General features: G+C 48.7%; 1 protein-coding gene across 1 annotated transcript in view; it reads left to right on the forward strand.

Moving 5' to 3' along the window:
• RABGAP1 (RAB GTPase activating protein 1) overlaps positions 1 to 15,378 on the forward strand; it is a 295,120-nt gene that overhangs the window by 40,193 nt on the left and 239,549 nt on the right. Inside the window, 3 exon segments of the mRNA XM_075324109.1 lie at positions 589 to 796; positions 892 to 1,066; positions 11,139 to 11,296. Coding sequence (XP_075180224.1) covers positions 589 to 796; positions 892 to 1,066; positions 11,139 to 11,296 — 541 coding nt within the window.

Below are 15,378 nucleotides of genomic sequence, written 5' to 3' on the forward strand. Positions count from 1 at the left end.
GGGTTTTGTTTTTGCATGTCAGAAATGTTTATTTCTAAATTTTGTGCAGTTATATTGGTTTACCTGGTGAAAATAAACAAGTGAGATGGGAATATATTAGGTTTTTATTAAGTTGCCTAATAATTCTGCACAGTAATAGTTACCTGCACAAACGGATATCCTCCTAGGATAGCCAAATCTAAAAAACCCCACTCCAACTGCCAAAAATATTAAGCTTTGATATTTATGAGTCTTTTGGGTTGATTGAGAACATAGTTGTTGATTAATAATAAAAAAATCCTCTAAAATACAACTTGCCTAATAATTCTGCACACAGTATACTTGCTACAGTTTTCAGATTTGCGGCGGTGATCAGTTTCGGCTGAAGACTGTCTCCGCAGCATGTAGATGACCTCTAGTAAAATCGCATCCACAGCAGTAATCCGAATATAAAATCCTCCGTGTATCCGTCAAACATGGATCTAACTTGTAACGCCGTCAGTTTATAGCGATTCTCGTCACTTGATCGCACAGATTCCTTTTGACAAACCTATGAATCTTCTTTTAATAGAGCAGTCCACATTGTGTAACTTTCTATTGTGTTGCCAGATTGTGCCGATGTCTCGGAGTTGTACTCGCCGGTTCCCGATGAAGACAGCGTTGTGTTCAGTAAGCTGACCTACCTGGGCTGTGCGTCGGTGAACGCCCCTCGCAGTGAAGTAGAAGCCCTCCGGATGATCTCCATCTTACGGGGGCAGTGTCAGAACGCACTGGATGTTACCCTCTCTGTCCCCAACGTGTCAGAGGGGACGGTCAGGTAAGACTTGCTTATTTCCAATTTGCGTCAAGTGCAACTCCTATACATAGAAGTGCACAGCAACTGATGGTTTTTCTCTTTATTACCGCACACAGACTTCTCGACCCTCAAACAAACACCGAGATCGCAAAATATCCAATCTACAAGATTCTGTTCTGCGTGCGAGGCCACGACGGCACTACGGAGAGCGACTGCTTTGCGTTCACGGAGAGCCATTACAACGCGGAGCTCTTCAGGATACATGTCTTCCGCTGTGAGATCCAGGAGGCGGTAAGATTGCATCAGAGCAGGTTTTTATTATAGGTCAGTTTTATAGAATATGAGCTATAAATTAGCTTATCATAATCACTACAAACCAAATACTCAATGTGGGCACGTGGACTGAAGGAGCAAAAGACACACTACGCACCTATTCTTTTTAGTGGTCCAGTTATGGCCTTCAAGCCATCTTCTCCGTCTTTGCTTATATGCAACGACTAGTGTTGAGCGAGTAGTTGACTATTCGTACTCGCTATGCTGTTAGTGAGTACTGTCCGCTACTCGCATATTCGTTACGAGTATTGGGCGCAATGTAAGTCAATGGGAAATACTCGCTGAGTAGCGAGTACCCCAAAAACTGTTTCGGGGTACTCACTACTTAGGCTATGTTCACACATCAGTTTTTTGGCATCAGGCACAATCCAGCGTGTGCCTGATGCAACGGATCCGGCGCAGAATATGCAAAAATGGATGCGCCGGATTCTTTTTTTTTTTTTTTTTTTTTTTTTTTTTTTTTTTTTTTTTGCCGGATCCGTTTTTTACAATAAATTGGAGCATGCTCAGTTTAAAAAAAAAATGGATCCGGCGGCCGCATCCATTTTTTGCCGGATCCGGCATCCATAAGCTTCCTTTGTAAATCACGCCGGATCCGCGTGATACGTTCGTTTTTTGTCTCTGGAGAAAAAAAAAATTCAATGATACATTCCATCCGGCCCCCGCATTGATTAATTACGCCGGATCCAACAAAAGCCGGATGCAACGCAAGGCCATCGGGCTCAATGCGGCACTAATACAAATCAGTGGGAATAAAACGGATCCGGCGCCGGATCCTTTTTATCCATTTTTTTTCCGGATTGTGCCTGATGGGAAAAAAACTGATGTGTGAACGTAGCCTGAGTATTTCCCATTGACTTACATTGCGCCCGCTACTCATAACGAATATGTGAGTAGCGAACAGTACTCGCTAACAGCATAGCGAGTAAGACTAGTCAACTACTCACTCCACACTAGTAACGACTTTGCCCGTATTACTGGCCAGTGTAAATAAAAACATGGAGCACCCCCAGAATAGGTGAGCAGTGTTCAGCCAATTCTTTTATTACTCCATCTTATGTTTTTAAAAACTTCTGGTAAGTGAATCATTCCTTTCACTTCACTTTTTCCTTACAGCTCCACTTCAGCCTTTTTTTTCCAGTTTTGGAGTGGTGCTGTAAATATAAGCCCCCGGTCTTATACTCGCCCTTTGGCAGTTTCATCATTTTTCAGCATCTCTCCAATCCCGCGGCGCCATCTTGTGACTGGCCCGAAGTCAGAAGTGACGTAACAAGCACCCAATGCAAGTCTATGAGAGCCAGAATGAGGCTCTCATAGACTTTTCTTGAGTTGCAACCTCCAGCGTTCCATGAAACACTGGCGGTACTGGCAGGTCACAAATCACAGAAGACAGACTGGAGCAACGCTGGAAACAGATGAAGGCGCCAGAAGGTGAATATAAGACAGGGAGCCGGGGACTTAAATTTAAAGTACAACTCCAGAGGTGAAATAAAAAATAAATGCTGGAGTGGTGCTTTATAGGACCAACCCTCCAAGAAAAACGGATAGTGTGTTATGCCCAAAAAAGGGCCCATTTTGGGGTGGTGAGTATACAGGAACATTTTTGGCAATATCTGTATCATTGTGTTTTGAGCCATAAACAGGGCATAGCGCAGTATGTGTGATTTGCTTCCACCTATTTCCATAAAATAAATACAATTTTTAGCTTTTCAATATTAGACATTTGGAAGGCCACAATGGAAACATAATAGAATATAAAAAATATACAGGTTAAATGTACAATGTCTTCACTATTGTATGTATGTATATGTATGTGTGTGTGTGTATATATATATATATATATGTATGTATGTATGTATGTGTGTGTGTGTGTGTGTGTGTGTGTGTGTGTGTGTGTGTGTATATATATATATGTATGTGTGTGTGTGTGTGTGTGTGTGTGTGTGTGTATATATATATATACATACACACACACACACACACACACACACACACACACACACACACACACACACACACACACACACATATATATATATATATATATATATATATATATATATATAATATATATATGTATGTATGTGTGTGTGTGTGTGTGTGTGTGTGTGTGTATATATATTTATTGTGTGTATGTATGTACAGTGCCTACAAGTAGTATTCAACCCCCTGCAGATTTAGCAGGTTTGCTAAGATGCAATAAGTTAGAGCCTGCAAACTTCAAACAAGAGCAGGATTTATTAACAGATGCATAAATCTTACAAACCAACAAGTTATGTTGCTCAGTTAAATTTTAATAAATTTTCAACATAAAAGTGTGGGTCAATTATTATTCAACCCCTAGGTTTAATATTTTGTGGAATAACCCTTGTTTGCAATAACAGCTAATAATCGTCTTTTATAAGACCTGATCAGGCCGGCACAGGTCTCTGGAGTTATCTTGGCCCACTCCTCCATGCAGATCTTCTCCAAGTTAGCTAGGTTCTTTGGGTGTCTCATGTGGACTTTAATCTTGAGCTCCTTCCACAAGTTTTCAATTGGGTTAAGGTCAGGAGACTGACTAGGCCACTGCAACACCTTGATTTTTTCCCTCTTGAACCAGGCCTTGGTTTTCTTGGCTGTGTGCTTTGGGTCGTTGTCTTGTTAGAAGATGAAATGATGACCCATCTTAAGATCCTTGATGGAGGAGCGGAGGTTCTTGGCCAAAATCTCCATGTAGGCCGTGCTATCCATCTTCCCATGGATGCGGACCAGATGGCCAGGCCACTTGGCTGAGAAACCGCCCCACAGCATGATGCTGCCACCACCATGCTTGACTGTAGGGATGGTATTCTTGGGGTCGTATGCAGTGCCATCCAGTCTCCAAACGTCACGTGTGTGGTTGGCACCAAAGATCTCCATCTTGGTCTCATCAGACCAGAGAACCTTGAACCAGTCTGTCTCAGAGTCCTCCAAGTGATCATGAGCAAACTGTAGACGAGCCTTGACATGACGCTTTGAAAGTAAAGGTACCTTACGGGCTCGTCTGGAACGGAGACCATTGCGGTGGAGTACGTTACTTATGGTATTGACTGAAACCAATGTCCCCACTGCCATGAGATATTCCCGGAGCTCCTTCCTTGTTGTCCTTGGGTTAGCCTTGACTCTTCGGACAAGCCTGGCCTCGGCACGGGAGGAAACTTTCAAAGGCTGTCCAGGCCGTGGAAGGCTAACAGTAGTTCCATAAGCCTTCCACTTCCGGATGATGCTCCCGACAGTGGAGACAGGTAGGCCCAACTCCTTGGAAAGGGTTTTGTACCCCTTGCCAGCCTTGTGACCCTCCACGATCTTGTCTCTGATGGCCTTGGAATGCTCCTTTGTCTTTCCCATGTTGACCATGTATGAGTGCTGTTCACAAGTTTGGGGAGGGTCTTAATTAGTCAGAAAAGGCTGGAAAAAGAGATAATTAATCCAAACATGTGAAGCTCATTGTTCTTTGTGCCTGAAATACTTCTTAATACTTTAGGGGAACCAAACAGAATTCTTGTGGTTTGAGGGGTTGAATAATAAATGACCCTCTGAATAAACTTTTCACAATTTAAAAAAAAAAAAATAAAAAAAGAAATATTCTTTTTTGCTGCAGTGCATTTCACACTTCCAGGCTGATCTACAGTCCAAATGTCACAATGCCAAGTTAATTCCGAATGTGTAAACCTGCTAAATCTGCAGGGGGTTGAATACTACTTGTAGGCACTGTATGTATGTATGTATGTATGTATGTATGTATGTATATGTATATAATATATTTTCTTTGTCGCTCCTAATTGGGAGACCCAGACAATTGGGTGTATAGCTACTGCCTCCGGAGGCCACACAAAGCATTACACTTAAAAGTGTAAGGCCCCTCCCCTTCTGCCTATACACCCCCCGTGGGATCACGGGTTCCTCAGTTTTCAAGCTTTGTGCGAAGGAGGTCAGACATCCACGCATAGCTCCACTGTTTTAGTCAGCAGCAGCTGCTGACTATGTCGGTTGGAAGAAAAGTGAGCCCATACTTGGGCCCCCAGCATGCTCCCTTCTCACCCCACTTTGTGTCGGCGGTGTTTGTTAAGGTTGAGGTACCCATTGCGGGTACAGAGGCTGGAGCCCACATGCTGCATCCTTCCCCATCCCCCTTTGGGCTCTGGGTGAAGTGGGATTTACCGGTTTCCAGGCACAGAGACCGTGCTCCGTCCACAGCCCCTGGGGAATCTGCTGGATATGGAGCGGAGTATCGTCAGGGACAGGGCCCTGCTACGCCAAGGTACTCTGTGTCCCCGTACAGACCGCGCACACACTGCAGCATTGCTGGGTGTGTTAGTGCGCCGGGGACAATAGCGCTGCTGCGCTTGTGCCACACTTCCACAGCTTGCTAAGGGAGTTAGTGTGTGGGGAACTGCCGCGCCGGCCCCTGCTGACAGTTTTTACTGCGACGCGGCTGGGACTTGTGGTGCGCCGGGGACTTCCGCGCTGGCCGTGCAGATTTGTCGGCCGCGCTTTTTACTAGAGTCCCCGGCTTTTGCGGCCTAGTTCCGTTTCGTTCCCGCCCCCAGGCCTGCCAGTCAGGAGAAGGGCGGGACGCTATACAGAAAGTCAGCGCCGAGGGCTGGAATCTGCTTTACATACTCCAGCCCTCACATTGAGCACAGTGGGAAGCCAGTTTCCCGCACTTTGTCTGAGGCACGCCCACGGTCCGCCCCTCTTCACAGAACGCCGGCAGCCATTCCTGTGTGCAGGCTGAGCTGGAAAGGGGAGACAAGTTCTGGGACACCCAGGCACGGGATTCTGGCGACTACACACCCGCTTTTAGCGGGCGGTAAGCGGCACCCTCCGGTGCTGACCCCACTAGTGAAAGTGTTCATTTGTATTTTTATGCTTGCATGCTATACATTGCACTAAACGGTCGCTGGTGATTCTTGGCTATATACCCTCCTGGATTGCTCTGTGGAGAATACAGCATGTCGTCTGCAAAAAACAGGGGTGCCAAGGCACAGGCTTTTTATGCTGCTTGCACCGCTTGTGAGGCTGTTCTACCGGCAGGTTCCACTGACCCCCATTGTGTGCAGTGTTCGGTCCCTGTGCTCCCTGCTCGGCCAGGGCCTCTGCTGGAGGTGTCCCAGAGAGATCCACCTGTGAATACTGTCCAGGTGACGGGGACAGAGTTTGCAATTTTTGCGGATAGATTATCTGTGACTATGTCTCAGATTCTAGAAACTTTGCAGTCTAGACCAGTAACTCAGACCATGGGCACTGTTGATTCATTGCTCCCTGGCCCCCCTCAGTTGGAACAGCTCCGGGGGTGTCCCACGCATCCCAGGGTGATGGCTCTGACACGGACGACAGTCCCAGACAGCCTAAGAGAGCTCGCTATGAGCGGCCCTCTACATCATCTCACTGGTCAGGCTCTCAGCAGGAGGATTCTCTGTGTGATGAGCCGGAAATAGCTGATCAGGATTCTGATCCTGAGACCGCTCTCAATCTAGATACTCCTGATGGTGACGCCATAGTGAACGATCTTATCGCGTCCATCAATAAAATGTTGGATATTTCTCCCCCAGCTCCTCAAGTGGAGGAGTCAGCTTCACAGCAGGAGAAATTCCATTTCAGATATTCCTTTCCTCCTGACGTGGTCAAGAGCTGGACCCAGTGTCCCAAGGTGGATCCCCCTATCTCCAGGCTTGCGACTAGATCCATAGTTGCAGTGGAGGATGGGGCTGCACTTAAAGATGCCACTGACAGACAGATGGAGCTCTGGTTGAAATCCATCTATGAGGCTATCGGCGCGTCGTTTGCTCCTGCATTCGCAGCCGTATGGGCACTCCAAGCTATTTCAGCTGGTCTTGCACAGATTGACACGGTCACACGTACATCTGTTCCGCAGGTGGCATCCTTAACCTCTCAAATGTCTGCATTTGCGTCTTACGCGATTAATGCTGTTCTGGACTCTACGAGCCGTACGGCAGTGGCATCTGCCAACTCCGTGGTTTTACGCAGAGCCTTGTGGTTAAGGGAATGGAAAGCAGATTCTGCTTCCAAAAAATGTTTAACCAGTTTGCCATTTTCTGGTGACCGGCTGTTTGGTGAACGCTTGGATGTAATCATTAAACAGTCCAAGGGTAAGGATTCATCCTTACCTCAGCCCAGACAAAACAAACCCCAACAGAGGAGGGGACAGTCGGGGTTTCGGTCCTTTCGAGGTTCGGGCAGGTCCCAATTCTCCTCGTCCAAAAGGACTCAAAAGGATCAGAGGAGTTCAGATTCTTGGCGGGCTCAGTCACGCCCAAAAAAGACAGCCGGAAGACCCGCTACCAAGGCGGCTTCCTCATGACTTCCGGCCTCCTCCCTCCGCATCCTCGGTCGGTGGCAGGCTCTCCCGCTTTGGCGACATTTGGCTGCCACATGTCAAAGACCGTTGGGTGAGAGACATTCTGTCTCACGGGTACAGGATAGAGTTCAGTTCTCGTCCTCCAACTCGATTCTTCAGAACGTCTCCGCCTCCCGACCGAGCCGATGCTCTCCTGCAGGCGGTGTGCACTCTAAAGGCGGAAGGAGTGGTGATCCCTGTTCCTCTTCAAGAGCAAGGTCACGGTTTTTACTCCAATTTGTTTGTGGTACCAAAAAAGGACGGGTCTTTCCGTCCCGTTCTGGACCTAAAACTTCTCAACAACCAATCTAACCCCGACCCAGTCGATAACATATCTTGGCATGGAGTTTCATACTCTCTCAGCGGTAGTGAAGCTTCCGCTTGTCAAATAGCGTTCATTGCAGACAGGGGTGCAATCTCTCCTTCAAGGTCAGTCACACCCCTTGAGACGCCTCATGCACTTCCTAGGGAAGATGGTGGCAGCAATAGAGGCAGTCCCTTTCGCGCAGTTTCATCTGCGTCCACTACAATGGGACATTCTCCGCCAATGGGACGGGAGGTCGAAGTCCCTCGACAGCAACGTCTCTCTCTCTCAGGCGGCCAAGGATTCTCTTCGATGGTGGCTGCTTCCCACCTCATTGTCGAAAGGGAAATCCTTCCTACCCCCATCCTGGGAGGTGGTCACGACGGACGCGAGTCTGTCAGGGTGGGGAGCAGTCTTTCTCCACCACAGGGCTCAAGGTACGTGGACTCAGCAAGAGTCCACTCTTCAGATCAACGTTCTGGAGATCAGAGCAGTGTATCTTGCCCTACAAGCCTTCCAGCAGTGGCTGGAAGGCAAGCAGATCCGTATTCAGTCGGACAACTCCACAGCGGTGGCATACATCATCCACCAAGGAGGAACTCGCAGTCGGCAAGCCTTCCAGGAAGTCCGGCGGATTCTGACGTGGGTGGAAGACACGGCTTCCACCATATCCGCAGTTCACATCCCAGGCGTGGACAACTGGGAAGCAGACTTCCTCAGTCGCCAGGGTATGGACGCAGGGGAATGGTCTCTTCACCCGGACGTGTTTCAAGAGATCTGTCGCCGCCGGGGGATGCCGGACGTCGACCTAATGGCGTCTCGGCACAACAACAAGGTCCCAGTTTTCATGGCACGGTCTCACGATCACCGAGCTCTGGCGGCAGACGCCTTAGTTCAAGATTGGTCGCAGTTCCGGTTTCCTTATGTGTTTCCACCTCTGGCTCTGTTGCCCAGAGTGCTGCGCAAGATCAGGTCCGACTGCCGCCGCGCCATCCTCGTCGCTCCAGACTGGCCAAGGAGGTCGTGGTACCCGGATCTGTGGCACCTCGCGGTAGGCCAACCGTGGGCACTACCAGACCGACCAGACTTGCTGTCTCAAGGGCCGTTTTTCCATCAGAATTCTGCGGCCCTGAACCTGACTGTGTGGCCATTGAGTCCTGGATCCTAGCGGGTTCAGGATTGTCTCAAGAGGTCATTGCCACCATGAGACAGGCCAGAAAACCTACCTCCGCCAAGTTATACCACAGGACGTGGAAAATATTCTTGTCTTGGTGCTCTGCTCAGGGAGTCTCTCCCTGGCCATTTAGTTTGCCTACTTTTCTTTCCTTCCTGCAATCCGGGTTGGAAAAAGGTTTGTCGCTCAGCTCCCTCAAGGGGCAAGTCTCAGCGCTATCTGTATTTTTTCAGAAGCGCCTAGCACGACTTCCTCAGGTACGCACGTTCCTGCAAGGGGTCTGTCATATCGTCCCTCCTTACAAGCGGCCGTTAGAACCCTGGGATCGAAACAGGGTTCTAATTGTTCTTCAGAAGCCGCCTTTCGAGCCTATGAGGGATGTTTCCCTTTCTCGCCTTTCACAGAAAGTGGCCTTTCTAGTAGCGGTCACGTCTCTCCGGAGAGTGTCCGAGCTAGCAGCGCTGTCATGCAAATCTCCCGTCCTGGTGATTCACCAGGACAAGGTGGTTTTGCGCCCTATTCCGGAGTTTCTCCCTAAGGTGGTATCCCCGTTTCATCTTAATCAGGATATCTCCTTGCCTTCCTTGTACCCTCATCCAGTTCATCAATGTGAAAAGGATTTGCATTGTTGGATCTCGTGAGAGCGCTCAGGATCTACATTTCCCGCACGGCGCCCCTGCGCCGCTCGGATGCACTCTTTGTCCTTGTCGCTGGTCAGCGCAAAGGGTCGCAAGCTTCCAAATCCACCCTAGCTCGGTGGATCAAGGAACCAATTCTTGAAGCCTACCGTTCTGCTGGGCTTCCGGTTCCCTCAGGGCTGAAGGCCCATTCTACCAGAGCCGTGGGTGCGTCCTGGGCAGTACGACACCAGGCTACGGCTCAGCAGGTGTGCCAGGCGGCTACCTGGTCGAGTCTGCACACTTTTACCAAACACTATCAAGTGCATACCTACGCTTCGGCGGACGCCAGCCTAGGTAGACAAGTCCTTCAGGCGGCGACGGCCCACCTGTAGGGTAGGGCTGTTTTTACGGTCCTATCACGAGGGGTTATTATACCCACCCAGGGACTGCTTTTGGACGTCCCAATTGTCTGGGTCTCCCAATTAGGAGCGACAAAGAAGAAGGGAATTTTGTTTACTTACCGTAAATTCCTTTTCTTCTAGCTCCAATTGGGAGACCCAGCACCCGCCCTGTTTGCTTAGGGATTTTTGTTTGTTCGGGTACACATGTTGTTCATGTTGAATGGTTTCGGTTCTCCGATGTTCCTTCGGATTGAATTTGTTCTTAAACCAGTTATTGGCTTTCCTCCTTCTTGCTTTGGCACTAAAACTGAGGAACCCGTGATCCCACGGGGGGTGTATAGGCAGAAGGGGAGGGGCCTTACACTTTTAAGTGTAATGCTTTGTGTGGCCTCCGGAGGCAGTAGCTATACACCCAATTGTCTGGGTCTCCCAATTGGAGCTAGAAGAAAAGGAATTTACGGTAAGTAAACAAAATTCCCTTCTTTGCACCTGACAATTGTTCCAGCTACCGTGTTTCCCATAAACTAAAAGTTTACCCCCCCAAAAAATGCAGATCCACCTTCCCAGGAGAATCATACTTACCGGACCCCGTGCGTCTGTGTTGCTCCCAGGTCCTCCAGCGATATTTAGTGGGCGCTCCACGTAGTCCTCCCCGGCTTCTGGCCGGCACCTGTGCGCACACAATCGCACATCAGATTGCGCGCGCACACATATAGACACGACATCTAGCAATACCGAATGCTTCCTGCCAACAGAGGATCCTGCAATGCAGTCCAGCGGAGCGCAAGGACCTGCAGTGGAACGCATGATGGAGGACCCAGGGGTGGGTGTGCTTTTCACTGCAAATACTCCTGTTCGGCGTCTGGTGATTACGATTGCGGGGTCTTCTTTCTTCTCTTTTTTTTGGGGGTGTCTGCTTTCTATAATGAAGTGTCCTGCAGTACTTTTTTAGCTGCATGGACACATCATTATTGATCCGCGACTAGGGCTTATTTTCAGGGTAGGGCTTATAATTAGGCCTTACGCCAAAAATGCTTAAAATCCCTGCTAGGGCTCATTTTCAGGGAAAACGTTATTTGCAACGTACACACTTCTTGGATACGATATAAGTCATAACTGATATCCTTTTTTTTTTTTTTTTCTTTTTAGGTGAGTCGGATACTGTATAGTTTTGCCACAGCATTTCGACGGTCGGTCAAACAGACTCTCCTCACCGCCTCCATCCCTCCTCAAACCCCTGATAGCGACATCTTTACTTTTTCTGTGTCACTTGAAATTAAAGAAGATGATGGGAAGGGGTACTTCAGGTAAGTTCTTACCGTATATGCCGGCGTATAAGACGACTGGGCGTATAAGACGACCCCCAACTTCTCCCCTAAAAATATAGAATTTGGGATATACTCACTGTATAAGACTACCCCGCTCCCAAATGAAAAAAAGTCTGCTTTGATTGCAACATGTTAATTTTAATTCCGCGAGAGCCGTACAATATGTTTTTAAAGGGCCATTGACAGATCAATCGCTCCAATGTTCACTTAGTACAGCAACGAATGCTCCTCCCTGCTGTATAAAGCCACAACTGGACTGAAACAATGGTACTACACTCTGCTACAAACAGACACACACAACTCTGCTACAAACAGACAAACACACACAACTCTGCTACAAACAGACAAACACACACAACTCTGCTACAAACAGACAAACACACACAACTCTGCTACATGCAGACAAACACATACAACTCTGCTACATACAGACAAACACATACAACTCTGCTACATACAGACAAACACATACAACTCTGCTACATACAGACAAACACACACAACTCTGCTACATACAGACAAACACATACAACTCTGCTACATACAGACAAACACGTACAACTCTGCTACATACAGACAAACACGTACAACTCTGCTACATACAGACAAACACATACAACTCTGCTACATACAGACAAATACACACAACTCTGCTGCTCTGTGGGGCCTGCACCCGCGGCTCGGCGGGTACAGCACCCGCGGCATCGGCGGGGGGGGGATTGGCAGGGCATACATCTGGGGGGTTAGAAGCAGCTCACCGGGGCCCATAATGGGCACAAGTCCCCCTGTGTTAGATATCTCCCCCATAGTGCTGCCCATGGCCCCTATATAGATCGCACAAGTCCCCCTGTGTTAGATATCTCCCCCATAGTGCTGCCCATGGCCCCTATAGATCGCACAAGTCCCCCTGTGTCAGATATCGCCCCCATAGTGCTGCCCATGGCCCCTATAGATCGCACAAGTCCCCCTGTGTTAGATATCGCCCCCATAGTGCTGCCCATGGCCCCTATAGATCGCACAAGTCCCCCTGTGTCAGATATGGCCCCTAGGCTGCTGCCCAAAGTAAAATAAAACCCTCTTTCCTTACCTCCTCCAGCGCTGAGCTCCCTCCTGTCTCCCTCCGTGCTTCTGTTCTTCCACTTCCTGGTTGTCAGTGCGGTCATGTGATCGGCACAGCAGGCTGAGATCTCTGCCTGATCACAGTGGAAGCAGGGACACGGGGAGAAACGCTGCAGGGGTAAGTAAAGCTTTTTTATTTTAGAATGAGCAGCAGCCTGGGGGCCAAATCTAACACAGGGGGGGCATGTGCGATCACACTGGGACGCAGGCTCATATAATATGCACCGCTGCCCCAGCCCCTCACTGCGTGCGATTTCAGCACCATTGGAGATGGACAGCGGCTGTGCATATTATATGAGCGGGTGCAGGAGATCAAAGGCTGCAGCCCGCAGCGTTCCCCTGTGCTCCAGAGCTGCTGCCCCCACCTCCCCTGGACGCTGCAGTGTACATACACACCCCCTCCCCACCCCCCCCCGTATATCCGGCGTATAAGACGACCCCCCACTGTAGCCATTATTTTAAGGGGGTAAAAAGTCGTCTTATACGCCAGTATATACGGTAAGTGTGTGGTAGTTTTTGTGCTCACAGTTTTAATATAAACAGGCAACACTAATTGGGTTAATGGGGTTTCTCCAAGATTGTAAGGAAAGTGATTACATGGAGGAAATTGCATAAAAGAGCCTATGATAGAATTACAGTGATTTGTTGTTGTTTTTGCACCGCTGTAGTGGCTGTAAATGGCTTATCCTGCCGTTTCCACCTTTTACCGATGCTGCCCCCGTCCTGCAACCCCATATTGTGCCCGTAGCTTCTGACTTTATGGAATGCAGAAACTACATCACAAGCTCATGATACAAGTCTATGAGAGACAGAAAGAGGCTCCCATAGACTTGTATTGAAGTGTGACCTACGGCTCCATTAAACACTAAAGCTGCCGGCTAGTCACTTTTCAGAGCAGACCGACCAAAGCGCCGCTGGAAAAGGATGAACAGGGTGGATGGTGACTATAGGACAGGGCTCAGGATGCTTAGATTTAAAGCACCACTCCAGAGGTGCAATAACAAAAATCCAAACCACTGTACTGGTGCTTTAATGGTACATGCACATCGAGTTGTTTTTAGGAGTCCTAAACTGGGGCTCTTGCTGCCAAGGGCCGTGGGCCAGCCTCAGGGGGCCGTGGGCCAGCCTCAGGGGGCCGTGGGCCAGCCTCAGGGGGCCGTGGGCCAGCCTCAGGGGGCCGTGGGCCAGCCTCAGGGGGCCGTGGGCCAGCCATGGGGGACTTGTGGGATCACTGGGGAACATGTGCCAGCACAAGGGGGCTATATTCAATATAAGGTGGCCATATCCAGATTAAGGGGGCTAATTTTAGGATGGGGGGGGTTATGAGGGACATATACTCTATATGATTTGTTAGACGGACACTGGCATTATAAGACGGACCCCATTTATTAAAAATTTCTCTATTCCTTCACCAAATTTGGGGGTGCGTCTTATAATCAGGTGCGTCCTTATAAAGCGAAAAATACGGTACATACGTTTTTTCCAGGCTTTTTTATTTTTTTTCCCAACTGTAAACATAACAAAAAACGGATTTTTGTGTACTCACCGTAAAATCGTTTTCTCTTAGCCATCATTGGGGGACACAGGACCATGGGTGTTATGCTGCCTATCCATAGGAGGACACTAAGTAGATGCAAAAGCATAGCTCCTCCTCTGCAGTATACACCCCCTGGCCGGGCCAGGCAACCTCAGTTTTAGTACACAAGCAGTAGGAGAAAAAAACAGTAAAAACGTCTCAACAGAGGAACATGAGAAAAGAAGAGTCATAACCAAATAAGGTACTGAGAGAACCAAGGCCCAACAGGGCAACAGGGTGGGTGCTGTGTCCCCCAATGATGGCTAAGAGAAAACAATTTTACGGTGAGTACACAAAAATCCGTTTTTCTCTGACGCCTCATTGGGGGACACAGGACCATGGGACGTCCTAAAGCACTCCATGGGTGGGTAAACAATAAACAACGCAACCCAAGGACTAGGAACCAGTCCGAGATAGCCAGGAGCGCCTACTGAGAGAGGTACTCCACTATAGTTTGCAGAATTTTCCTACCTAGGTTCACCTCAGCCGAAGCCTGGGTATGGATTCAGTAATGCTTTGAAACCGTATGTAGGCAAGACCAGGTCGCAGCCTTACACCTCTGTTTCACTGAAGGCTGATGCCTAATGGCCCAAAGGGGCGACAACTGCTTGCGTGGAATAAATCCGCAGCCCACTAGGAATGGGCTTAAGTTGCAAGCGGTAGATTTCCTGGATCGCAGAGCGAATCCATCGAGCCAGCGTTGCCTATGAAGCTGCCTGTCCTTTCTTAGGCCTTTCAGGAATGACGAACAAGGAGTCTATGTTCCTAAAGGGGCTGTCCTGGGTACGTAATATCTGAGAGCCCTCACAAGATCTAGCGAATGTAGAAACCTTTCCACCCTATGGACTGGGTGTGGACAAAAAGGAAGTCAGAACAATGTCCTCGTTCATATGAAACGGGGAAATAACCATCGGAAGAAAATCCGGAAGGGGGCGTAGAACCACCTTGTCCTGATGAAAGATCAGAAAGGGTTCGCGGCAAGAGAGTGATGCCAGTTCCGAAACTTGTCTGATGGACGTAATCGCCACTAAGAATGTTACCTTCCAGGAGAGAAGAGCAAGAGACTATTCCTTAAGAGGTTCAAAAGGGGACCTCTGGATACCGTCCAAAACGAGATTGAGGTCCCATGGGTCCAGCGACCGTTTATACAGGAAAACTAGATTGGAAACGCCCTGGAGGAAGGTCTTGACTTGCGTATTGCAAGCTAGGCGGTATTGATAGAATATTGAGAGAGATGAAACCTGCCCCTTAAGGGAGCTGAGGGCCAACCCTTTTTGCAACCTGACTGCAAAAAAAAAAATCAAGAATTCTGGGGATCGCAGGGGCATAGGTTGGATATTAGATTCCCTGCACTGGAAAAGGAAGG

The sequence above is a fragment of the Anomaloglossus baeobatrachus genome, chromosome 9 (assembly GCF_048569485.1).
Source record: "Anomaloglossus baeobatrachus isolate aAnoBae1 chromosome 9, aAnoBae1.hap1, whole genome shotgun sequence".
Classification (NCBI taxonomy): Eukaryota; Metazoa; Chordata; class Amphibia; order Anura; family Aromobatidae; genus Anomaloglossus; species Anomaloglossus baeobatrachus.